The sequence below is a fragment of the Clarias gariepinus genome, chromosome 18 (genome assembly GCF_024256425.1).
Source record: "Clarias gariepinus isolate MV-2021 ecotype Netherlands chromosome 18, CGAR_prim_01v2, whole genome shotgun sequence".
In the NCBI taxonomy this organism is placed as follows: Eukaryota; Metazoa; Chordata; class Actinopteri; order Siluriformes; family Clariidae; genus Clarias; species Clarias gariepinus.
In genome coordinates this window covers 22,071,880-22,098,383 of record NC_071117.1, presented here as the reverse complement: position 1 = coordinate 22,098,383, position 26,504 = coordinate 22,071,880, and the positions used below count along the sequence as shown (strand labels likewise).

The 26,504-nt window shown below is 36.7% G+C and overlaps 1 protein-coding gene across 3 annotated transcripts in view; it reads left to right on the top strand.

Annotated features, from left to right (window-relative positions):
- The window catches only part of dmd (dystrophin), a 201,531-nt gene that overhangs the window by 63,569 nt on the left and 111,458 nt on the right, over positions 1-26,504 (top strand). For all 3 annotated transcript variants that reach the window (XR_008355731.1, XM_053477075.1, XM_053477074.1), the window contains exons 21-39: positions 614-794; positions 3,746-3,885; positions 4,310-4,522; positions 6,165-6,278; positions 6,396-6,551; positions 6,676-6,846; positions 7,420-7,602; positions 7,700-7,834; positions 8,414-8,566; positions 8,721-8,882; positions 9,024-9,131; positions 10,209-10,382; positions 15,463-15,618; positions 18,066-18,236; positions 19,316-19,492; positions 19,658-19,780; positions 20,317-20,487; positions 20,603-20,719; positions 21,208-21,339. Coding sequence is in view for 2 of the 3 variants with exons in the window: in XM_053477075.1 (XP_053333050.1) it covers positions 614-794; positions 3,746-3,885; positions 4,310-4,522; positions 6,165-6,278; positions 6,396-6,551; positions 6,676-6,846; positions 7,420-7,602; positions 7,700-7,834; positions 8,414-8,566; positions 8,721-8,882; positions 9,024-9,131; positions 10,209-10,382; positions 15,463-15,618; positions 18,066-18,236; positions 19,316-19,492; positions 19,658-19,780; positions 20,317-20,487; positions 20,603-20,719; positions 21,208-21,339 (2,937 nt within the window). In the remaining variant the exon portion in view is untranslated. The remainder of the gene's footprint in view (positions 1-613; positions 795-3,745; positions 3,886-4,309; positions 4,523-6,164; positions 6,279-6,395; positions 6,552-6,675; positions 6,847-7,419; positions 7,603-7,699; positions 7,835-8,413; positions 8,567-8,720; positions 8,883-9,023; positions 9,132-10,208; positions 10,383-15,462; positions 15,619-18,065; positions 18,237-19,315; positions 19,493-19,657; positions 19,781-20,316; positions 20,488-20,602; positions 20,720-21,207; positions 21,340-26,504) is intronic.

The following is a 26,504-nucleotide window of genomic DNA, read 5'->3' as shown; positions in this document are numbered from 1 at the left end:
TGGACTTTTAAGCAAGGCCCTTTACCCTCAACTGCTCAGATCTACTGTATAATAAGATAAAAATGTAAGTCGCTCTGGATCGGGGCCTTTGCAAAAAGTCGAAAATGTACATATAGTGATAAACAAGCCTGCACAGCCTGGGTATAGCAGTCAAGCAAATACTAAAGTGTAAAAATATTTGACATGATTTATCTTGGTTTGATTTTTATATCACAAGCACCTGCTATTTTAACATGGCTGTGTAGACTTTTTAAAGCCACCTTATGTAATAGTAATAGTGGAAATAGTGATCAGTGGAAGTAGATTGAGCACAGCAAATTGAAGAAGAGAATTATACTGCAACTGGAACTTGAAATAATTTTATTTCTGTTTTTATTTATTTCTTAAATCTAAAGTAAATCATTGTTTATCAAAGTGAATATATTTTCTTTATAAATTATCTATCAGTGTTGTCTGTCCATGGTAATGCTGTTGGTTATATGATACAGTAGTTGAACTTACTACATGAATGCATGCATGAACATTTGGCCCGTTGCTACGGTACATCTCTATATACTTGATCGTTTTTGTCATCAACGTCGTTAATAAAAGAAATGTTTATTCTTGTTTGCAGGATGAGATTGCTCGACTGTCAGTGCTTGAGCCAGAAATGAAGCACTTACATGAACAACTCCAGGAGCTAAGGGAAAAGGAGGAAAAACAGGTGCTCTTTGATGCTGATACAGCTGCATTTCAGGAGCACTACCAAAGTGTTCTTGCTGACCTACGGGCAAGAGAGAAACAGCTTGTATTAGGTGAGTAATGTTTGATGTGTGAAGGCACTGTACTACTCTAACAGTTTTGTACAGAAGTTCAAAAAAGGTCCATTATCATATAAAAGTGTCTTGTTACTTAAAAGATTTCTAGATTTTACACCTACAATCTATCAGTTTTCAGCATAGAGTTGACAGACTTTTTACTGGCTTTTCATTCTTAAACTTGAATGAGGGGCTGGAATTATTGGACTAATATTTTATGCAATATAGTTAAAAGATTGCATAAAATATTAGCCAATAACCATGTGGTTGTGACCCTGATTTCAATGTCAGTGGGCATACATCTACAGTATGTCAGGCTTAATCTCTGCCTGGAACATTTTATTCAATATATGTTTTAAAGAAAAGTAAAAAAAAAAAACTCAGCTGTAAAATGTTAATCAGACTGTAAATGAAGTGTCGTGGTGCATAAAACACCACATAAAACTAATAAAGTCTAGTTTAAGAATAAAGGCAAAGGTACAGTAAACACTAGTTTATTTTAGTTTTTATGATAATCTAGTCCTAGTTTCAGTATAATCTAAAAATATTTTAACATTAACATCAGAGACTAATATCACTTGAGAAGTTAGAAGTGCTCTGATAAGGGTTTTTGGAGCCAATCACTGATCCCTGATGACAGAAATCAAAATCAGTTGTGTTTGAATTGTTTATTTATTTACCAGTTTATACTGAAAAAAAGGAAAAATAAATGTTATAGACAGCAGTGCACAAATATAATTAAGATCAGAAAATATTATACATTTAAAACGTTTGTTAGAAGGCAAAATATGCGTCATATTCCATTATCTTATTATTTCATGTAGATTATGAAGAAACTGAAACCAATAGAACAGACTATGTTTGACTAAAGAGCAACTGCTTTAACACTATAAAAAGCGTAATCTCTAAAATACAACTGTCCTACTATACTCACTTGTTATAACATGCAGCACATGGAACACGGCTATGTCAATGAATAACAAACTGAGCCTCTGCACAAAATATTTTTAAATAAACACACACATCCGTCACTTTGTATTTGGCGAGCCAATCATGCCCGCATGCATGGAGCGGTAACGTAAACCCAGGCTTCCTCGGCCAGAGCTGGAAACCGCTCTTTATTTCTCACTTCATTATTATTTTTGTGATAATGGTTTCAGTCTTTTTACACTCTGCAGACTGAGGCTTGTGCTCTTTGAACGCCTCTGCTTATTCACACTGCATTTGTTTGTTGTGTTAAAGCCTTTGGCTGATGTGCTCCCATATGGTTTCGCTTTAGAAAAAACTTTGCATATTGCAAATTTTAAACCTTATGAAGAGAGTTAATAATATTCCCAGACTGACGATGGTATGTTGATGTGGCGTCGACTTGTGTATTTTGCTGCATCACAATAATATCAGTTTATGTGATCGGCCAGTTGAGAGACAACCGAGCTGTAAAAATGAAGTAATTATTGGCTGAAACCGATTGGTACACAATATACTGTGATATTTATTGCTTAATTTAATATATTGTCAGATCCATGAAGAGTTATGGATTTAGCTCATGATTACACTAGTGTTAGAGAGAAAAGTGTTGATGTTTAAGTGCACTGCCTTATGGGTATTTTTTGGGAGGATGGGGACTGTGTGTGCACTGCAGAGTGATAATGTGTTTCCTTTTTAAACTCAGTTAGTGCAGATAATTTTCTTTTGTTTTTGTCTGTGGAAGTAAAACCCACTGTTATAAATGTCATTCTGTCCAGCGGCATCCTCTTTCCACTTAACACTGTAAAGGATAAGATCCCAAAATATGCAAATTACACCAGAGTGGGGGTTCAGTGCTCTTCAGCCCTGTGGCTTTTTTTTATGAAGAGAGGCTTCCCTGAGCAGAAATGTTAACACTGGAATGTTATCAGTCAAAAATTTAAAACAAAAAAAGAACAGACCCCCTTTGTCCCCTCAGTAAAGTGACTAATAAACCAAACAGAAAAAAACAAGGAGTAAAAAAAAAAAAAAGTTATATATAAAATATATATATTAATTGTGATCACTTAACAAATGGTATCATCACCCATTGGGTGGATATACTGCCTACATTATACAAATGGCATTCACGACACTTTTAAACTAGTACATTATGTTTGAAAATTGTTGTACAAATGTTAAATTGTAAAATTGTGGTACAAATGTTATATTTAATAATAATATATTAATATTAATAATGTTATATTACTGTATATAATGTATTATGTATACTGTGTAAAGTTATTCTGTAAATATACATACAGAAGCATATTCTCATATGCACAGCTAGGTCCATCAATTTTGGAACAAAGTTGTTTTTTGGCATAAAACCTCTATACACCACCACACTGTATTTTAAATGAAACGCTCAAGTTAGGATTAAAGTCAAGGCTATTAGCTTTAATTCAAGGGGTATTCCAAAAGTGTGCATCAACCATTCAGGAATTATAGTTATTTTATTCACAAATTTTGGGGTATTTATAAATAATGGATGAACGAACATAATTACAAATATTATGATTCCCTTTATTACTTGGATGAAAATACTTTGCAGTCAGAGACTGCCTGAAGTCTGAAACCTATGGACATAAACAAAAGCAAAAGCATGCTTATTGGATTGAGATCAGGTGTCGGACTTGTGCAGTGAAGAATATCCCGTTTCTTTGCCTTGGATTGCTTTTTTATTTTTTGGGTCATCATCTATCTCCATTATACTGTAGATAGATAGTGTCCCATTAGTATTGCATAATTTGGCTGAGTATAGTCCCATTCACTTCCTACTTTTATCAGCGGTCAGGTTCAATAAACACCAGTGACCCACTTCCACTGGCAGCCATGCATAATTATGCCAAATTTAAATAGAAATTGCAAGTATTTTTAGACATAAACAATTATGATTTATTCCAAATCTGTGTTTGTTTGTTTGTTTTATTATTTTGTAGTCCAGACTAGCCTTCCACCTGCACACTACAAGGACGTAATGGCAACCCTAATGGCATGGCTCCAACAATGTGAAGACAAACTACCTTCTACAGCTGTAACTGAGTACCCTATCATGGAGCAAAGGCTGAAAGATACCATGGTTTGTTTTTAATGTCTTGAAATAACACTGTGTTAGTTCCTGATGTATGCATTTTAAGTGTTGTGACAAATTAACATGAAAATTAGCTTTGAGACAGCTGTATACCACCTTTTATGTGTGCACATCTTTCAAAATCCTATAACATGGTTATGCATGATGTACCTCAGGATGAGGTGTGTTAAGCTAACAGGATCTAGAGGAATTGTGCTATCATGTACTCGGCAGGAGGCAGTGACATATTAGTAGTTTCTGGTTTTCCAATCTGTAAATAATTGGTATATAATTATTATTTTAAAATAATCTAAAATAAATTCACAATAAATAAGATGAAAAAAGAAAAAAAGATGATTAGCTTCTTTTATAAGTGTGACTTGAGGAAGCCATACAATAATCACTACATTAATTTAGCAATGGTATTTTTCAGGCAATTCAAGCAGCACAACAAGAGCAGCAGAGTAAAAAGGATGATCTCAGTAGGATGGCTGAACAGGTGTACCAGAAAGCCCCCCCGGAAATATCTCAAAAGTATCACATTGAGATGGACAATATGATGGCCTGTTGGAGACATATGTGGGATCAACTAAGAGAAAACATAGAGCTGTTGCAGGGTCACATATCCATGCTGCAGCAGTTCCAGGTGGGTGTTGAGATGTTTTTTTTATTGTCTTTTTACTACTGTAGTTAATCACTGAGCCTGGTTAGAGGGCATTTTCCAGGCTTTTCTTCCATTTTTGAAATGCTGTTAAAGTCCTAAAAAGTTTATTTTAATTTGACCAAACCTTTACAGAATCATCATTAGAAAGCAGAGGTGCACAGTAGCTATTTTGAGTACTTCAAGTAGTATGTAAAGTGGGAGGCCACACATGTCTTCTTTAGAAGATTTTTGACAGATATGTGCTGCATAACATTCATTTTGGCATCGTCCAACCACATACACATCTATGCTTCCAGTGGTTAGAAAATGGTGCAGCAGACCTGTTTAGAGGCCAGGACTGCAGTAAATATAACCAGATATGCCAAATGCAACATTTTTTCACACATAATGCTATCTCTATTGTACAGAAAGCAATCACATCTCTTGAGTGTTGTAGTGTTATTTCAATAATTATTTATTTATTGTATTATTATTGTGCATATTGTATATTGTGTATAGTAAAAAAAAATTTTTTTACTATATGTGGCGCTGGCAAGGTGGACACATTGTGTACCTATACAGTAGAGTTTAGCGCTGTGACCTCATGCCTCCAGGGTTATGGGTTTGTGTCTAGAAAAAAGGTTTCAGACTGGTCAAGTCAATCAGCAGACCTTAACCCAACTGAGCATGCATTTCTGGCACCTTATTATGTCTACTTTTATTTCTAATAAATGGTCAAAACACTGTATTAATGTTAATTTTTTTTTCTTTTATGTTATCCATATAATACAGAAACTGTACCAATACTATGTTTTGGCTGTATGTAGTTTGTTTTTTAACTGAAATATTAAAAAGAGAACATCAATAAAATTATTTCAGTTTTAGGCTTTTTTGTAATTCAATATGTTAGATATAAAAGAATGAAAGTTGTTTTCCGGAACCAGCACACAACATTAAAAAAAGAATCGAAGTAATAATAATAATAATAATACTGTAACATTCTAAAGAAAGCTAAATGTATATAGGCCAATAAAACCTAAGCATATAGTAAGAAATAATAATAAGTGATTAAACACACAGCATTTTTAGAAAATATAACCCTAATTGCATGAGTCATTTTGACTGTTCAAGTTACGTTAGTAAGTTTTTTGAGTTCATTATCCTCACAGCCTCAGGAAAGCTGTACCTCGGTCTTGTTGTTTTAGCTTTAAGACTTTCCAGCCTTCTACCTGAGAAAAGTGGAGCAAATTGTGTGATGGTAGAAATATTTTTTAATATATATAAGCTCACATATTAGACAATGTTTAAGCAAAGTTGAAAGTGTATTTAAATGAACACATTTATAATGTAGTGCTATTCTTCAGGTAGGGGTGTGTGTGTGTGTGTGTGTGTGTGTGTGTGTGTGTTTGGGGATTATGTTTTTTTTTTATGTTTTTAATGTTTTTAATTAATGTAATTATTATTTTTGAATTGCATTTTAACTTAGATGTGGGAATAATGAATTACTTTGTTTTGTACAACATTTAAAAAAGTGAAACTCACCAACAGCTTTTAAGATATTTTAAATAATTCACACAATAGTGGTATTTTTAAAGAATAAAAAACATTTATCCTCTAATGCAACAAAAATATATTTTACAATTAGAATGACACAAAGACCCTGCAGAAGTGGATGGCTAAGGTTGATGTTTTTCTGAACGAGGAGTGGCCAGCTTTAGGAGATTCAGAGGCTCTGGAGAAGCAGCTAGAACAGTGCACGGTGAGTCTTCATTTATTGCATTTCTGTGTTGACGAAATGGTCCTGAAATACAAATAAATGGAGGGACTGACTGATTGTTTTATTTTTTTTCTAATATGTTGCGTTTTTTGTTACCAGGCCTTAGTTAATGACATTCACACTGTCCAACCTAGTCTTAATGGCATCAATGAGGTTGGACAGGTCTTGAAAAAAGACGCAGAGCCACCATTTGCTGTGAAAATACAGAAGCTGCTTGATGAACTCAATTCTCAGTGGGAACTGATTTGCAAACAGGTAACAATTAGCAGTTCTAATAAAGCTTCTGATTTTGTGTTAAAAAATAAAACTTAATTGATCAGAGGATTTAAAGTGTGCCAATATTTGGATTGCTGTTGTAAATTAGTAGTTTTCTCTGTAGGCGTATGCGAAGAAATCTGCCTTGAAAGGTGGACTGGATATGACAGTGAGTTTAAAGAAGGAGATGCAAGAGATGCAAGAGTGGATTACACAAGCAGAGGAAGATTACCTGGAGAGGGATTTTCATTATAAAACACCTGAAGAACTTCATACAGCAGTGGAGGAACTTAAGGTTTGTGCTTTTCAAACTGGAAGCCCTGGTTTTTAATTATGTTGCTTTTTAAAAAACAGATTATTGTCCCTAACAGTTTCACGAGTGGAAAGTTAGGTTTTTCAAAAATAATTTGTCATGGATTAAATTTCCTTTCATCAAAATAATGCCTGATCATCTAAATCATGACCAAATATTAAAGGCAAAGTGTTTTAATTGTAAAAAAAATAAATGTTGCTTCCAGGTGTTTATGTAAAAGCCACCATTGTATTCCTGTCAAACATACGAAACTAAGAGTTCTACAGTATATATTAGCTGTCTGATTTAAAATGCCTTTTTACTTATTTATTTGGATTTTATGGAACTATAAAGGCTTTGAATGAGTTTAAGTTTGCTTGTTTAGTTTCTAATAAATCAATTATGTCACGATATAGGCTAATAGAGGGTGTTGCTACATTTTGTGTTAATAGAAATTTGACATTTAACTTATTTAAAGTTTGTTAACATCACTTTTGTGAAACAAAATACAGAAGAAAACAAACTGACTTGAATTTCTCTTATGTGTGTTATTTCACTCCACGTATCAATGCTCAGCGAGCTCAAGAAGAAATACACCAGAAAGAAATAAAGGTAAACCTTTTGGAAGATAAAGTGACCAGTTTTATTGCAAAGGCACCACCCACAGCCCATGAGGCCCTAAAGAAAAAACTAGATGAGTTGACGTCCAACTACCAAAGACTGTGCAGTCGGCTTGATGGAAAGTGCAAGACTTTAGAGGTATTATATTATACTGTGTGTATATGTCTATAGAAAGATTTGCACCAATCATTCATTAAGGTCATCCATCCTAATACCCCATTGGTATCAATTACAGGAGGTGTGGGCTTGCTGGTGTGAATTGCTGTGCTACTTAGAACAGGAAAACTCTTGGCTGGATCTACTAGAACAGAAACTTAATGAGACGGAGAACTTTCAAGGGGGAGCAGATGAATTAAATGAAGCTCTGACTGTAAGTATTTGGACTCTGAACTGCCTGATGTCTATCTATCTATCTATCTATCTATCTATCTATCTATCTATCTATCTATCTATCTATCTATCTATCTATTTATCTATCTATCTATGTACGTATGTATGTATGTATGTATGTATTAGTCGAGACTTCACAAGAGCTAGCTTAAAGTTCAATTCACACACGTTAAAATAAACTGGTTCAAGTTCATAGGTCACAGCTTTAAAATTGGTAATCCATGTTGCTTTTACCTGGTGAGAATTCAAAACTTTAGATAATAAGTACTTTTTATGAGTTGTTAGTTATATCTTGACAGTTCTTATACAGAGTCTGACAGTTCATCATGAGTGCATTCTGAAGCATGCTCACTCATCCTTACTGCTAATGTAAAAAAACGCTAATTCTTTTGATTTGTTAGAAAGATTTGCCAAGATAAACAAAAAGTAGAGTGCACCCATTTAAAGTGTCATTCAAGTGTCAATTTTGTTGACACTTAATTTAATATTATTATTTTTTTTTATTTAGTTCATATTTTATTTAATGTCTGTTTATGGTCTCTGTTCATGTTTGTTTCAGTCCTTAGATATCATGGTAAAAGAGCATCCTGAATATAACCGCAACCAAATACGTGAGTTGGCCCAGACCCTTATGGATGGAGAAGTCCTTGATGAACTCATTCATAAGAAAGTGGAAGATTATAACATTCACTGGGATGAACTTATGGAAAGGGTACTGTATGCATGTAACGGTACTCATGGTACTGACAAAACTGTTATTTGCAAGTTTAAATACATAAATGAATCTTTGTTTGTGCACACACTTAATCTCTCTATCTTTCTCTCTCTTTCTCTCTCACACACACACACAAAAAAAAATATCACAGGTTTTACAAAGACGAAAGCAGCTAGAGAAGAGCTTGCAGTGGGCAAACGAACATGACAAAACTCTGCGTCAAATCCAAGATTCTTTAAAGGCAACTGATCGTCATTTAACTGCATATCTTGCGGATGGTATAGATGCTGCTCAGATACCACAGGAAGCTCAGGTTTGTATATTTCTCTGCATAACTATATGGTGCAATCAGTTTACTAGATGGTTTTCTGAATACTTTGTACAGTGATGTTTAAAAATATCTGAATATGCCAGCTTTTAACTTCTTTTATTATTAATATTATTATTATTATAGAAAATTCAAACTGAACTGATTGATCATGAAGTGGCTCTAGATGATATGAAGAAACGATCCAGTGGCGATGCCTCAGAAAAAATGGTCCCTGAGGTTGATGCTACATATGTAAGCATTCTACATGTTCCTTTTTTTATTTGCACAAAATACATACATATTGCATAAAATCCAATACATAAGCTAAGCATGTCATGATATCTCTTTTAAATTAAATTAAATTAATTAATCATACGTTCATATTTTCTTCTTTTTCTTCTTCTTCACAAGTTACAGACAGCTATTTGCCAACATGGTTTTACATGTTAGTTGTCCTAAACATGTTTTGCACAATTTAAATAAAGAACAGAAATGGGTACATACACATTTCTATGCTTTGGTCAAGAAATTTAGATTTTATAAATATGAATATTGAAACTATGCCTGATTTTTTTCTTTAAAAAACCATGATCGTTTTAGAGTAGAACTTAACATGCCCATGACACCTACAGTAGTGTTCAAAAGTCTTAAGCCACTCTTTATTTTGTCATTTTAAATCATGAAATGCAAATTAAATAAAAAAAAAATCGGAGAAAAAGTTTTACTGTGATAGGTTGCAAACTGCATAAAGATACAATTTAAAAATTTACTGTTTATGGAACAACTTCAGCAGCAACCTCATTTCATTTCTCGTCTGTTCCAACCACTCATTCCACTCACCCAACGGCATTCAGCATCAGCAGTACTGTATACTAATCACCGGCCTGATCATCTGTCATCATCTGTACCTGTGTCTCAGTGGTTTATGTCTTCAGTGAGATGTTCTTTTTTTTTACTTTTTTTACTGCTCAGCTACAGGGATTAGACTGCAAATAAGAACCAAAATCTTGCCTACATTAAAAAAGTCAAAAAAGTTAATTATAAAGAAATGTGGTAAGACTTTTGCACTGTACTGTATCTGACACTTTGAAATGGATCAGTTCCTTAAAATTTTTTTAGGTACTCTTAATATACAAGGAGAGGATAAGGTGTTTTCCTGATAATTTAATATTAATATTAATATACATTATGCCAGGTACAGATATATGGTTCTGTTTCAAGTTTTTATTTATCTTTTTGTTAACATAAATAAAACAGACAGGCAAAGTGACAGTCTCAGTTGTTAGTTTAAATTGAAATTAACCACACTGTTTTTGGATTTTTTGTAAGGCTAAGTTATTGGATGTGAAAGCAAAGTTCCGACTTTTTCAAAAGCCGGCCAACTTTGACCAGAGGTTGCAAGAATGTGAATGTATATTGGAAGAAGTGAAGAATCAGCTGGGGGTGCTAAGCATCCACAGCTTGGAGCAGGATGTGGTGCAGTCCCAGCTGGAACAGTGCATGGTGAGTTTTATATGCTTTATGCATCTTTATACTGTACATACAGTAGGCGGCACGGTGGTGTAGTGGTTAGCCCTGTTGCCTTGCACCTCCAGGTTGCAGGCTTGATTGTCGTCTCTTTGTGCATGGAGTTTGCATGTTCTCCCTGTGCTTGGTGGGTTTCCTCCAGGTACTCCGGTTTCTCCCTAAAGTCCAAAGACATGCGGGTTAGGCTAATTGGCATTCCCAAATTGCCCATCTTGTGTGAATGAGTGTGTAAGTGTGTGTGTCCCATGATGGATTGGCACCCTGTGCAGCGTGTACCCTGCCTCGTGCATTAAGCCTCCTGTGATAGGCTCCAGGTCCCCGCAACCCTGAATACAGGATAAAGCGGTATAGAAGATGAGTGAGTGAGAGTGAGTGATCTTTATACATACTAAATTATTTGCTTCTTTACACATTATGAATCTTATGTAAAATCCAGTCTAGATAAAGTATTCTCCATTCCTGGGAAAGTGTCATATTGTTTGGAATGTACAGTATAAGTACAGTATAACAGGAAATAAGGTATTGCCCAGTTGATTAATAATTGTCATATAGCCATTACCTAGTTAAATTAATATTCATTATACATTATTTTGAACAATGAATAAAATATATAAATATAAAAACTAAAAAAATGGCAGAAGTGTTAAAACAGTATTTTATCCTAATTCATTATTTTGACTTTTATATATATTATACCGAATATTAATATAATCCTTTTAACATTTAATTATGTTTCCAGGTGCCTGTTTTTTTTTTTTTTTTGTACAGAATACAGTACTGGGATTTTAGTTTTGTCCATATTTCACAGTTAAAACCAGCACAAACCAGAAAAATAATCCATTGAGTACCAATAAAGCAGCTAATGTACGGGGTGTGGACTTGACATGAGGCATAGTCACAGGGGGGAATAATCTTGAATGAAAGAAGAAACCAGAACAGAAACCAACTCTCTTAATGGAACTAAAAGGAAGAAACGAGGAAACTAGGAGAGAAACCAAAATAGCAGTAGCATGACTATCATACTAAACTAGCACTTGGGAGACCAGTCTGACATCAACTTGAGACAGAACAGAAGCTAAACAAAACAGAAACTTAAATACATGGAGTTAAACAAGACAAGGAGTTAAACAGAACCAGGGCTAAGCTAGATTATCTAAACTAAACATGACTAGCGCTTGACATTAATAGGATCTACACATGTCTGGGATCTACAATGACAAGGAGATAAGCAAGACGAGGAGATTAAACAGGCTAGGAGAATACACAGGCTAGGGTACTGCGGTTAAACCAAAACAGGAGGAACACAAACAAACCAGGAGTTAAGGGGGAAGGGCGTGACGCAGAGACATGGAGAATTCACAAAAGGTAACTTAACAGATGGCCAACAAAGGGTCAACTAAACTCACAACTACTTATAATGAAACTAATGAGCCACCTCGGTTCAGGTGAGCGCTCCAATGACCTGACCGAGGTGCACTCTGGGAAACGGAGTTTAACTTAGAAAGGAAACAAAGGAAACAAAATAAAGTCTCTGCGGATGGCGCCCTCTGGTGGTGTGCCATGACAATTCTACACTAGATATAAAAACCTTGCACATCCTTTTAAATTTTGCAGGCTTGTCATGGGAAAAACTAAACCAAGATCAATCCTGTCAACCATTTTGTAATGTAAATATTTATATAATATATGTAACGAAAAAAAAAAATCATATTTATAAATGTGATCATCCTTTATGTAAGCAATTATTGTTTGTAGATTTCACAGGTTTTGATATGATATGTGTCTGGTTGGATATTTGCTTTGAGTTGTTATGGTGCTGGAAGGTGACTTTTTCTTTAGCTTCAGATGTTAATAGATGCTTGCAGGTGGCCAAAATGAATGTTTGGTGCTGCCCATGATACCCTCTCAGTCAATGCTGATGAAATGTTGCCAGACGCTGTGCCAGACCATGCTCGGGTATAGTGATCTTTGAGTGATAATGATAGGCTATCTATAAGTTATCTAAGCTAGCTTTGTTTCATCAGATCATAACATGTTTTGCCATATGGTTTTACAGTAGGTTGGTTTTGGTGTATACTGCCTGGACAAAAAACAGCCCCATTAATAAGCAAAAGCTTGGTTTGATTGAATAATTGCTGCATATGCTTTAGCTGATAGTACCTTTTTTAACCATAAACAATGCAGTAAGTACAGTAGCTTTTAATTTCTTAAACAACCAAGTTGAAAATTACATGCTAAAAAGATGTTACTGCGTTTAAGAAGAGTCAAATTACTGGCCTGTATCAAGTAAAGAAAACTGATGAGATTTAATGTAATTAGTTAAAGAACCGTCCAACAGTTTATTAAAAGCTGAAAAAGTAGTGGTGATCTGTTGACTCTATAAAGGCTTTTTTTATAGCCAACCTACCCCATAACTAGGATAGAGACATTGTAGTCACATGCAGAGAGGCACCAAATTTTACTAGATATTCCTAATTTCCTTTAAACTTGCCCATGGTCTCATGGCAGCCTTTCATCACTATGGCATATGATTATCTCCAATACCTTAATGCATCAGCTGGTTTTAGCATGCCCTTTCTATTCTTTTCAGTACCCGAGGTATGAGTTGGATTTAGTGTTCCAACCAGTTGAACCCTATTTCATTCATAGTCGCATTTGGTGTGAGTCTGTTCTTTATAAGTTATCCAGGTGTTAACTTATGTTGTTTCTGTGTTTAGGATGGGTAAAATAAAAAAATATATTGTGTATGTAACCCTTCTGAATACTATTTGGTAACTGTTTTTACTCTTCGTAAACCTAATGTGTAAATATTTGTATGAACACTTAAAGAGTCAACACCATAAGACATAAACTAAAAATGTTTCACAATGTGTCTCTGAATAAAGGGAGGCTCAAAATCAAAAGTACCAGTCAGTATCTGGTGTGGCCACCAGCTGCTTGAAGTACTGCAGTGCATCTCCTCCTCATGGACTGGACCAGATTTGTCAGTTCTTGCTGTGAGATGTTACCCCACTCTTCCACCAAGGCACCTGCAAGTTCCTGGACATTCCTGGGAGGAATGGCCCTAGCCCTCACCCTGCGATTCAACAGGTCCCAGACGTGCTCAATGGGATTGAGATCCGGGCTCTTCGCTGGCCATGGCAGAACACTGACATTGCTGTCATGCAGAAACTCACGCACAGAACAAGCAGTATGGCTGGTGGCATTGTCCTGCTGGAGGATCATGTCCGGATGAGCATGCATAGGGTACCACATGAGGGAGGAGGATGTCTTCCCTGTACCGCAAGGCATTGAGATTGTCTGCAATGACAACAAGCTCAGTCCGATGGTGATGTGATATACCGCCCAAGACCATGACGGACCCCCCACCTCCAAATCGATCCCGTTCCAGGGTACAAGCCTTGGTGTAACGCTCATTTCTTCAACGATAAACACGAATCCGTCCATCACCCCTGGTGAGACAAAACCGTGACTCATCAGTGAAAAGCACTTTTTGCCACTCCTGTCTGGCGTTGTTGCTGGTGATGTCTGGTAAGGACCTGCCTTACAACAGGCCTACAAGCCCTCAGTCCAGCCTCTCTCAGCCTATTGCGGACAGTCTGAGCACTGATGGAGGGATCGTGTGTTTCTGGTGTGACTCGGGCAGTTGTTGTGGCCATCCTGTACCTGTCACGCAGGTGTGATATTCGGATGTACCGATCCTGTGCAGGTGTTGTTACACATGGTCTTCCACTGCGAGGATGATCAGCCATCCTTCCTCTCTCCCTGTAGCTCCGTCTTAGGCGTCTTACAGTGCGGACATGGCGATTAATTGCCCTAGCCACATCAGCAGTCCTCATGCCTCCCTGCAGCATGCCTAATGCACGTTCACGCAGATGAGCAGGGACCCTGGGTCAAGTCTCTTTAGTGTCCTGCGTTTTTAGCACTGTGACCTTAAATGCCTACTTTCTGTAAGCTGTTAAGGTCTTAACGACTGAGTTCATTAAGTGACAAAAAAATTACATGCATTGGATTATGTACATAATCTTGCGATTTATTGAAAATGCATTTGGGCGAGAAACTAAAAGTACAGGTGGTTTAAAAAAAATATCACAGATAACAGAAATGTTTTGTGGTGTGTAGTGTGTTTGTCATTCATAGGAAACATACCATGAAGCCAGTGGAGCAGTACAGACTCACTCGCCCATTCTCTATACTATAATGTGTACGGGGTCACATCTATCTCCTGGAATCTATCCCAGGGGACTTGGGGCACTAGGCAGGTGCCAGTCCATTGCAGCGCACATGGCCACACACTCACGCAGTCAGTTACACAATATGAGGAATTTGTAAATAGCAATTAGAAAAAAAATTTCTTTGGACTATGGGAAGAAACAAGAGAACCTGAAAGAAGCTCACCAAGGACACATAGACTATGCACATAAACTATGTGCACATATATGCACATATGCACATTTATAAAAAATAAAGTTCGAATCGAACCCAAAACCCTGTAGGTGCACGGCCACTATGCCCCATATCATGGACTTTAAAACATTAAATATTAAATAGCTTATAAATCACTAATGCAGCTCTGTATCTGTGTGTGTGTGTGCGTGCGTGTGTGCGCATGTGTGCGTGTGTTAAATTGATGGATTTCTTCTTCTCCCTTTTAATTTTGATTACTATATATATATATTTTTTAAGCATCATCAGATATTGAATGATTTTTGCCATTTAGTCTATTAATACCACTAATTGCCCAAAGAGGGCACATGTTTTAATTAAGGTATTCAGCTGGTTTTGTTGAGTGTAAAGGATCAGTCAGTACATTGTGAGAAGTCTGTATTATTAACTAATATATATTAGATATAATATATTAACTAATCAATTAATAATCTGTTAATCATGTTTACAATTTTGTTTTATATATTTTTTAATCGGCTTGTTGGTTATCGATAAAATTGTATATTACCAACCTAAATAATGAACTCCAAAACAGTTTTGCATTTTTATGATTTAGGTGCACCACAGTTAATCTATATTTTAATAAAGCTCATACATTTTTATTCTGCAGAAGTTGTATAAGTCTCTAAGTGAAGTGAAATCGGAAGTGGAGATGGTAATCAAGACAGGAAGGCAAGTAGTGCAGAGACAGCAGACTGAACAACCCAAAGAGCTGGACGAGCGTTTGACACATCTCAAGCTCTTATACAACGACTTGGGTTCACAGGTAAGACAACGCTAAGACTTTCTAATTTCTATTGCAAAAAGGATACCACCGTGCATGGCGTCAATATTTTTGGTTTGTTTTTGTTGTTGAAGTTTGGCTAAAAACTAATTAAATTAATTCTGTAAAATTTCTCATTGAAGTCATACTGATTAGATGTAACTATTGTAGGTACATTATATTAATTAATATCAATCAATTTTTAAGTAAATAATATTAGTTACAATTAAGCGAAATCACAAGAGAGAAAGTGCTGTTGTGTTCATCAGATTCATTCTCATAACGGCTTTGATTCAGTCGTAGACACGAGTTTGTTTTAATAGAGGTGAAAGTGTTTCTCCTTTTAAGAGTTTCTCTTTATATTTCCATACTTTTTGCCACTATATTTCCTATATTTTGAATGCAGGTTTTGGCAGGCAGTTGCTTTCTCCTCAATAGTCAGTGTAATTAATTCGTAATGCACAGTGAAACCTATACAGTGGTGTGAAAAACTATTTGCCCCCTTCCTGATTTCTTATTCTTTTGCATGTTTGTCACACAAAATGTTTCTGATCATCAAACACATTTAACTATTAGTCAAAGATAACACAAGTAAACACAACATGCAATTTTAAAATGATGGTTTTTATTATTTAGGGAGAAAAAAAATCCAAACCTACATGGCCCTGTGTGAAAAAGTAATTGCCCCCTGAACCTAATAACTGGTTGGGCCACCCTTAGCAGCAATAACTGCAATCAAGCGTTTGCGATAACTTGCAACGAGTCTTTTACAGCGCTCTGGAGGAATTTTGGCCCACTCATCTTTGCAGAATTGTTGTAATTCAGTTTTATTTGAGGGTTTTCTAGCATGAACCGCCTTTTTAAGGTCATGCCACAACATTTCAATTGGAATCAGGTCAGGACTTTGACTAGGCCACTCCAAAGTCTTCATTTTGTTTTTCTTCAGCCATTCAGAGGTGGATTTGCTGGTGTGTTTTGGGTCATTGTCCTGCTGCAGCACCCAAGATCGCTTCAGCTTGAGTTGACGAACAGATGGCCGGACATTCTCCTTCAGGATTTTTTGGTAGACAGTAGAATTCATGGTTCCATCTATCACAGCAAGCCTTCCAGGTCCTGAAGCAGCAAAACAACCCCAGACCATCACACTACCACCACCATATTTTACTATTGCTATGATGTTTTTTTTCTGAAATGCTGTGTTACTTTTACGCCAGATGTAACGGGACACGCACCTTCCAAAAAGTTCAACTTTTGTCTCGTCGGTCCACAAGGTATTTTCCCAAAAGTCTTGGCAATCACTAAGATGTTTTTTTTTTTAGCAAAATTCAGACGAGTCTTAAGTTCTTTTTGCTTAAAAGTGATTTGCGCCTTGGAAATCTGCCATGCAGGCTGTTTTTGCCCAGTCTCTTTCTTATGGTGGAGTCGTGAGCACTGACCTTAATTGAGGCAAGTGAGGCCTGCAGTTCTTTAGATGTTTTCCTGGGGTCTTTTGTGGCCTCTTGGATGAGTTGTCTCTGCGCTCTTGGGGTAATTTTGGTCGGCCGGCCACTCCTGGGAAGGTTCACCACTGATTCATGTTTTTGCCATTTGTGGATAATGGCTCTCACTGTGGTTCGCTGGAGTCCCAAAGCTTTAGAAATGGCTTTATAACCTTTACCAGACTGATAGATCTCAATTACTTTTGTTCTCATTTGTTACTGAATTTCTTTGGATCTTGGCATGATGTCTAGCTTTTGAGGTGCTTTTGGTCTACTTCTCTGTGTCAGGTAGCTCCTATTTAAATGATTTCTTGATTGAAACAGGTGTGGCAGTAATCAGGCCTGCGGGTGACTACAGACATTGAACTCAGGTGTGATAAACCACAGTTAAGTTATTTTTTAACAAGGGGGGCAATCACTTTTTCACACAGGGCCATGTAGGTTTCGATTTTTTTTTCCCTAAATAATAAAAACCATCATTTAAAAACTGCATTTTGTGTTCAATTATGTTATCTTTGACTAATATTTAAATGTGTTAAAAAAACATTTTGAGTGACAAACATGCAAAAGACTAAGAAATCAGGAAGGGGGCAAATAGTTTTTCACACTGTAGTTAAACATCCCAGTGCTGTTACTAAATATTTGGTAGGAACTAAGTGTATAATTACAGTAGGTATAACTGTTAGGTCTCATGGTAGACTGCTTATAAGTATTAGTTTAACAGAGTAAACTTATGCCCATCAATGCCCTAAGAGTTACACACTTTTTATTACTTTTAAAGAAAAGTTGGATTCATTTACAAATTTAATTGTTTGTCATTTGGTCTCTTTATATTTTACTATATTAATACTTTATATTAAGTAGTTTTGAGCCTTGTTTATTTAATATTTCAGCTCATTTTAAATATATCAGCGGTTTGTTAATGACTTTGAAATTGTTTTTCAGTTAACGTGTGTTTCATTTTGTGTACAGGTGACAGAAGGAAAGCAAGCACTAGAAAAAAGTTTGAAGCTATTGAGAAAATTTAAAAAAGAAACAAAAAGTCTAACAGAATGGTTAGCAGCGGTTGATAATGAACTGACCTGTCGGTCGTCGGTGGAAGGGATGCCAAGTGACCTAGAAGCAGAGCTGACGTGGGCCAAGGTGCAAATACAGTACTAAACCATCCGACTTACTGAGGCTGTATAACTGTAACCAAAAAGTTTTTGGGAATCTAAATGTTTTTTGTTTTGATTTGTTAAAGAAGCTTAATGTCATATAAATTCCTATGATTTCCGAAAAGATGTTACTCTTCTTTATGCAGTCCACCACCAGCTTTGATGTGTAATTGAGGTCATTGTCCTGTTGGAACACTCTCTTTCGATGCTTTTAATGACTAGATGATGAAGATTTTATGTTGAAGAATGCTGCTGATTGCTGTCTTTATTATTTCTTCACTGTGAAATGCAAAAGTTCCATTGACAGCAAAACAGCCTCAGAGCAAAATACTACTGCCACTATACTTTACAGTTGGTGCAGTGTTCTAGGGGTTGTGTTCACCCTCAAGAAGGCTTTTCCTTAATCCATATGTGACCTTCTAACTAGTCAAGGTTAAAGGTGTTGATTTCAAGGATTCAGCCTTTTAGTCAAGAATGGTATGAAACTTGCATTGGACTACGGTTCGGAAGATCCCAGGTTCAAACCCCACAACCACCAAGTTGCCACTGTTGGGTCCTTGAGCAAGGCCCTTAACCCTCAACTGCTCGGATGTGTAATGAGATAAAAATGTAAGTCGCTCTGGATAAGAGCGTCTGCCAAATGACTAAATGTAAATGTAAATGTAAACAGTAACACTTGTGCTTCATCAACTTTTAGTTCCATGTGCCTGCTTCCTGATCAGTTCCTGACCATCCAAACCATTTTTTTTTTGAGCCAAGGGTGACATTTCAAGACTTTTAGCATCACTAAATTATTCATCTGTTGATATCAGAAACAAAAAATGAATTACGTTTACACTTAAAATTCTTTGGGATTTCAAATATTAAAGATATATGTGATACATGTAATGATACATGTAAAGATATATGTAATGATTGTGTACATATTGTGCACTCCTTTCCTGCTCCAGACAAAGGCCAGTTCAGTAATCTCAAGGCCCAAAATTGCCACATTTATATTCATGATGGGTGTATGCAAAATTCTGTCTTCACCTGTACATAACTGTTATTAAACATATTTTCCAGGCCACAAATAAGGATACAGAGCAACGCACTCCCCAACTGTGTTTAGTAAGAGATTTAGCAGAGGCCCTGAAAGCACTGCTCACAGAAGAAAACCTAATTGATGACAAAGTCAGCCTGTTGAACAGCAACTGGATTGCTGTGACATCACGCAGTGAACAGTGGCTACATTTGTTGCTGGTGAGAAAACAAAACTGGACTATATTTACCTACTGGACATACTGTATTAGAGACAAACTGTATGATCATAAACACATTGAGAGACATTTACTGTAAGTATTAGGGCTGATTGTATAACCGTCCTTTTGATTAAAATTTACTGTTATAACATTTTATGTTTGGCAGGATTACCAGAATCAAATGAATACACTGGAACAGAATATTGCTCATATAAATGCCTGGATGGATGAGGCTGAGATTCAGATGGACAAGATGGAGGATGAGGGCTGCAAGAACCATGTCCTCAAGGTTTGCACCATTAAATGTACAGTACCACACTCTGGGGCAAAGCAAATCTGTAAAGATATTTACCCAAATCCTCCACAAATCCTGCATACATATGTGAGTGACTTTGACACTCAGGTGAACCAGCAACTTTACAAGTTACGTTTTAAATTAAGTTCAATCTGAATTCATCACATACATGTCGCTGCACAGTGAAATTCTTCATTCTTTACATATGCCAGTTTTGTTAGTAGGTCAGTGTCAGAGATCAGGGTCAGCTATTGCACACCGCCCTACAACAGGGTTACGGCCCTGTTTAAGGGCACAACCGCAGCAACCTGGCAGAGCTGGGGCTCGAAACACTGACCTTCCAATAAGTACCTCAGAGCCGTAACATGCTAATCTACCGCTGCCCCTGATTAAGTAGCAATTAAGTCCACACACACACACACACACACACACACAATAATTGTTTTTCTTTTTTTATAGTACAATAATTGGTTTTATTTTGTTATATATTTGTAACATTATTTTACCTGTAACTCACTTAAACTGGTCAGAGTCTACAAGCAGAATTGGAAGAAATGCGTGGGAAGGTAATGGAGGTGCACAATCTTGGAGAAGACATCATTAAAAACAGGGGGGAACAATGCAGAATTCACATAGAGCCCAAGCTGAATCAGCTCAGCCAACGCTTTGAAATGATTTCCAGAAGGATTCTACATGGACAGGTAGCTGCAAAAATTGTGGCGTCTTTGCTACATATGTTTTTTTGCCTCTGATTTAAACCAAAATCTTACATAAATATTTTTCATGGTTATTTGTACATGTTATTGATCTAAATAGGCTTCCTCTCAAGAAGTAGAAGAGTACCACAGGCAAGCTAATAAGTGGTTACTTCAGCTTGAAGAAGAGATAAAAATTGGTGAAATTCTTAAAGAAGATGATTTCATAGGAGATACAGTAAGGAGACACTTTTGCAATTATTATATTTGAATGATTATTTGAATGAGAAGATCCAATGAGAGGATCCATGCTATGGATCAATCTCCAATCATACACCTGAGATTACATTACATTGAGAGAATCGTTAAACATTCATGTTTGTTATCAGAGAGATGCACTGACTGATCAGTCTCTCTCAGTGGAGTAACACCATCATCAGTGAACACTCATACTGCCATGTCCTTAAGTCAGTTCATTAGCATTTTCCTATGAATTCATATTGCCACAATGAGTACTAATTATACCATGTAGCTGTGAGATGAGTTGATACAGTAGGACAAGCATATTGATGACTTTGTTACTGTATAATTTGATGAAGAAAGAATAGAAATAGAAACAAAACTGTAAAACTTACAGAATATTGGATTTAGTTATTTGACCAATTCAAAGGATGAATAATAAAGTACATTCCTATCTACTAATTCTATGTGCATGTGCTTTTGCAGTTTGCTGATGAAGATGAACTGAAGGACCTGTTCGTAAAAGGAGAAGATCTCATTCGGAGGACGACAGATCCAGCAAAGTTAACTGTTTCTCAAAAACATAATTTGCTCCATGATAAATACAACACCTTGAAGGTACAGAAATAGAATCACATGGGAAATAAAGGTGTAGGATGTGTGTGCAGATCATAGCTTTGGTCAGAAAAAAGGTCAATTGCAAATTATTGTTCAATAATGAAGGAGCCTGTGGTTTAAGCACATGTGATCCTTTATTAAACATATGTGTACAATATAATACAAGAAAAAAAAAAACATCCAGTGCCTCATAAACACAACAAAATGTATACTTACATAAGCACTTAAAAAAAACAAATACTAGAAAATAATTTTCTAACAAAATTAGAACTTAATTAAATTAATACTGGTTGTAAATGACCATAAACACCAATGCAAGTCAAAATAAAAGTCTTAAATTAACTACTAACCTCAAACACCAAACACGCTGGAACACCATATTAATAATTATGCATGTGTGTGTGGTCAACACACCTTTAACTTACCTTTAACAAGTTACCTTTAATATAGTCTCTCAAATTTATATTCCCTTTCCCTTGATAAAAATTGCTTTATGTATGAAATCTCAGACTGTATGTCACTATAAACTACCAGTCACGAGCTTGAACACACCTACTTCTTCAATGGTTTGTCTTAATTTTCTTTGTCTTTAGCACTATATTTTTATGATTTATGTTTTAAATTGTTTATAGTCCCTACATTTACCTTTGATGACAGCTTGGCATTATCTCATCTTGTCAAAAGTTAATTTGTGACATTTCTTGCCTTCATTATGTGCTGTAGATCAGCAGTCTTGTGAAGTGAATGGGTGGGTAAAGAGTCGCTAGCCCTATTAGTCAGTACAGTAAATCAAAAAAAAAAGGTCATGATCAAATTGAGGCAAAGAAAGCATTACTTCAAAAGAACAACAAGCAGAAGAGATTTGCTTGGGCCAAGAAACAAAAGAAATGGACATTAGATCAGTGTTAAAATGCCCTTTGGTCTGATAGGTCAAAATTTTAGATTTTTGGTTCTAACTGCTGTATGTTTGTTAGACATAGAGAGGTGAAAAGGTGGTTCCTAAATGTATGATTTCCACTGTGAAGTATGGAGGAGTAGGTGTGATGGTGTGAAGCTGCTTTGCTGGTGACACTCTTGGTGGCTTCAAACTTGAGAGCACACTTAACCAGCATGGCTACCACAGCATTTCGCCATGCCATGCCATCCCATCTGGCTTGCACTTAGTGGGAGCATTACATTTACATTTACATTTAGGCATTTGGCAGACGCTCTTATCCAGAGCGACTTACATTTTTTTATCTCATTACACATCTGAACAGTTGAGGGTTAAGGGCCGCGCTCAAGGGCCCAACAGTGGCAACTTGGTGGTTGTGGGGTTTGAACCTGGGATCTTCCGAACCGTAGTCCAATGCCTTAACCACTGAGCTACCCCTGGCATTAATTGTGATCCCAAACACATCTCTAGGTTATGTAATAGTCAACTGTCCAAGAATGAGAGTGATGGAATGCTGACTTCCACAATCACCTGATCTAAACCCAGTTGATATACGTAGTTTGGGATGAGATGGAACTGTGACTACTTCATGTGGCTGGCTGAGAAAATGCCAAGAGTGTGCAAAGGAAAAAAGGGCCTACTTTGATGAATCAAAATTTTAAAACATATTCAGGGTTGTTTATCATATTTTTGTTGACTGCATAATTCCACTATTGTTCTATCACTAGTACCATGTATTTAATACTCTTTACTGTTGCACCATGTTTTTTTAAGGAAAATATTGACGAATACTTTAATCATTAAATGCTTTGTTTTGCAGTATTACAGTGCACCCGAAAAGTATTCACAGCGCATCACTTTTTCCACATTTTGTTATGTCACAGCCTTATTCTAAAATAGATTAAATAATTTTTTTTCCTCAGAATTCTACACACAACACCCCATAATGACAACATAAAAAAAGTTTACTTGAGATTTTTGCAAATTTATTAAAAATAAAAAGAAATTGAGAAAGCACATGTACATACAGTAAGTATTAACAGCCTTTGCAAAATTGAGCTCAGACGCATCCTGTTTCCCCTAATCATCCTTGAGATGTTTCTGCAGCTTAATTGGAGTCCACCTGTGATAAATACAGTTGATTGGACATGATTTGAAAAGGCACACATCTGTCTCTATAAGGTCCCACAGTTGACAGTTCATGTCAGAGCACAAACCAAGCATCAAAGTTATTGACCCGATGGTCAGTCTGTCAGAGCTCCAGAGGTCCTCTGTGGAAGAGAGGAGAACCTTCCAGAAGGACAACCATCTCTGCAGCAATCCACCAATCAGGCCTATATGAAAAAGTGGCCAGAGAGTCTATTCAGACCTGATAATTTTGACTCCAGGCAGGCTGCCATGTGAACAGGAAACAAAACTTTACACCATGTATACACAAACATGACTAAAGCCTATAATGTGGACCCCCTTCCCTGCTTGGGACAATCAGACCACCTTCCTTTGTTCCTCACCCCTAAATACTATTTCAAAACACTCATCAACCGTCTGCAGCCATCAGTGAAGAACATCTAAGTGTGGCCAGCGGGAGTAGACTTCACACTCCAGGACAGGTTTCTACACACGGACTGGAGTATGTTTGCTACTCAGGCCACCTGTTCTCACACAAACATAGACAGCTACACTTCCTCTGTTCTGGATTACATCAACACTACCATAGACAGTGTCACAACCCAGAAGCAGATCACCACATACCCAGATCAGAAGCCATGGATGAACAAAGAGGTGCGTCTCCTACTGAAGCACGCAATTCTGCCTTCAGATCAGGTGATGCACAGGCCTACAGCACATCCAGGGCTAATCTGAAGAGGGGCATCAAAAAGGCCAAACACTGCTACAAACTAAAGCTAGAGGAGCACTTTTTAAACTCTGATCCTCGGCGCATGTGGCAGGGCATCCAGGCCATCAGCAACTACAAACCCAGTCACCACAGCCCCACAGCCACTAATGTCTTCTTTCTAAATAAGCTTAATGACTTTTATGCTCGCTTTGATAATAAAGAAAATGTCACCAAGATCGCCTCTTAACCCAACCACTCACCCAACACACGTACCTCATCTGACGTTTACAACGTACTGAGCCGGATCAACGTGCACAAGGCTGCTGGACCAGATGGTATCCCTGGACGCGTACTGAGGGCATGTGCAGAGCAGCTCGCTGGGGTATTCACAGGCATTTTTAACATGTCCCTTGCCCAAGCAGCTGTACCAGCGTGCTTTAAATCTACCTCAATTGTGCCAGTGCCAAAACACTCTAGCCCAACGTGCCTGAATGACTACTGCCCCGTAGCACTCACACCCATCATTATGAAGTGCTTTGAGTGGTTGGTCCTGACACACCTAAAGGACTCTTTCCAAAGACATTCGAAAGAAACACTGTGTGCGTTAAGCACACAGTATTCTTAAGGATTACTCTCACCCCGCCCACAAACTGTTTTCTCTCCTGCCTTCTGGTAGGCACTTCAGGTGTCCCAGGTCAAGAACCAGCAGACTGAGGAACAGCTTCTTTCCCAGAGCTGTCTCCTTATTGAACTCTGCCCCCCACTGACACCTGCCCACACCTCACACACCCCTATACTCTTCCCATTCCCATTACACTATTTAATATGGACTGCACTAAAATGTACATACCTGTTTCAAAATACAAATATCCATGCACAATTCATTTGTAAACTTCTGACTGAGTATATATTCGTACATGTCTACTTATAAATTTCAGTCTATAAAAAATAGCAACCTCTACATTATCTTCATATCTATATGCAAATTCCTGACTACAGTTAATAGCAACTTGTATATATTATAATATTATTATATTATAAATTTATAATTAAAGTTACTAGCAATCTGTATATTATGCTTACATAATATCATTCTGTAATAGTTACCCATAGCTTCTCCCTGCACATTTTAGGTGTACTTAGAACTTATACCTTTATTCTGCACTTTCTGCTAATTGCACTTCTGGTTAGACCTAAACTGCATTTTGTTGCCTTGTATTTGCACATGTGTAATGACAATAAAGTTGAATCTATTCTAATCTAATCTAATCTAGGCCCGATTGGTGGATTGTTGTCATAATGGGGTGTTGTGTGTAGAATTCTGAGGGAAAAAAAATATTTAATCCATTTTAGAATAAGGCTGTGACATAACAAAATGTGAAAAAAGTGATGCGCTGTAAATGAATACTTTCGTATGCACTGTATATAATGTGTGTATAAAGTATGTATATATATATATATATATATATATATATATATATATACACACACACACACAGTGGAACCTTGAATTGCGAGCAGAATTTATTCCAGAAGCATGTTTGTATTTCAAAACACTCATAAACCCAAGTTTATTTTCCCAAAAGAGAAAATTTTCCCATAAGAAATAGTAAAAACTCTTAATTTCCTATTAAAACTATTAATTTCCTTGCTTAAAATAATAAATACATTAAAAATTAATACAAAATAGTAAAAAAGTAAAAATAAATAAATAACCTGCACTTTATCTTTGAAAAAAGTAAAAATAAATCCAGACAGATAAGTGTTTCCATTAGTGTTTTGCTGTATTTGTTTGTGCTGTATATGTGTGTTTGTGTGTGTGTGTGTGTGTGTGTGTGTGTGTGTGTGTGTGTTTATGCACGTATGTGCTGTGTTTGTGTGTGCACCGTGTATGTGTGTGCATGTGTGTGTGTTTGTGCGACACCCTCTCTCTCTTCTCGTCATACACTGTATTCCTTCCTACTCGCTTATTTGAGAGGGGGGAGGAACTACTGTGCGTGATGCCTTTCACACACACACACACACACACACACACACACACACACACACACACTCACATAATGGAAACAGTGCATGCTGACAGAGAAAGAGAGAAAATGGATCTTTAAACTCTCTAATGAGACTTTCTTTGCTTCACACGCGCGCACACGTGTGTTATAGTAAACAGTACACGTGCACATGGATTCCACCAGTAAGAGACTAAGACCGAGCAGAGGAGACGATTACCCAGAATTCCGCAGCGCAAGAGAGAAAACATTGGCTCAGTTGTGATCACGTGACGCTCAACGTCAAAACATGAAGTGCATGCGTGATACATGATACTCGGGACTTGTAAATTAAGACTTGTTTGTTTTTCAAGTCAAAATTTAAAAAAAAAATCTTTGCTTGTCTCGC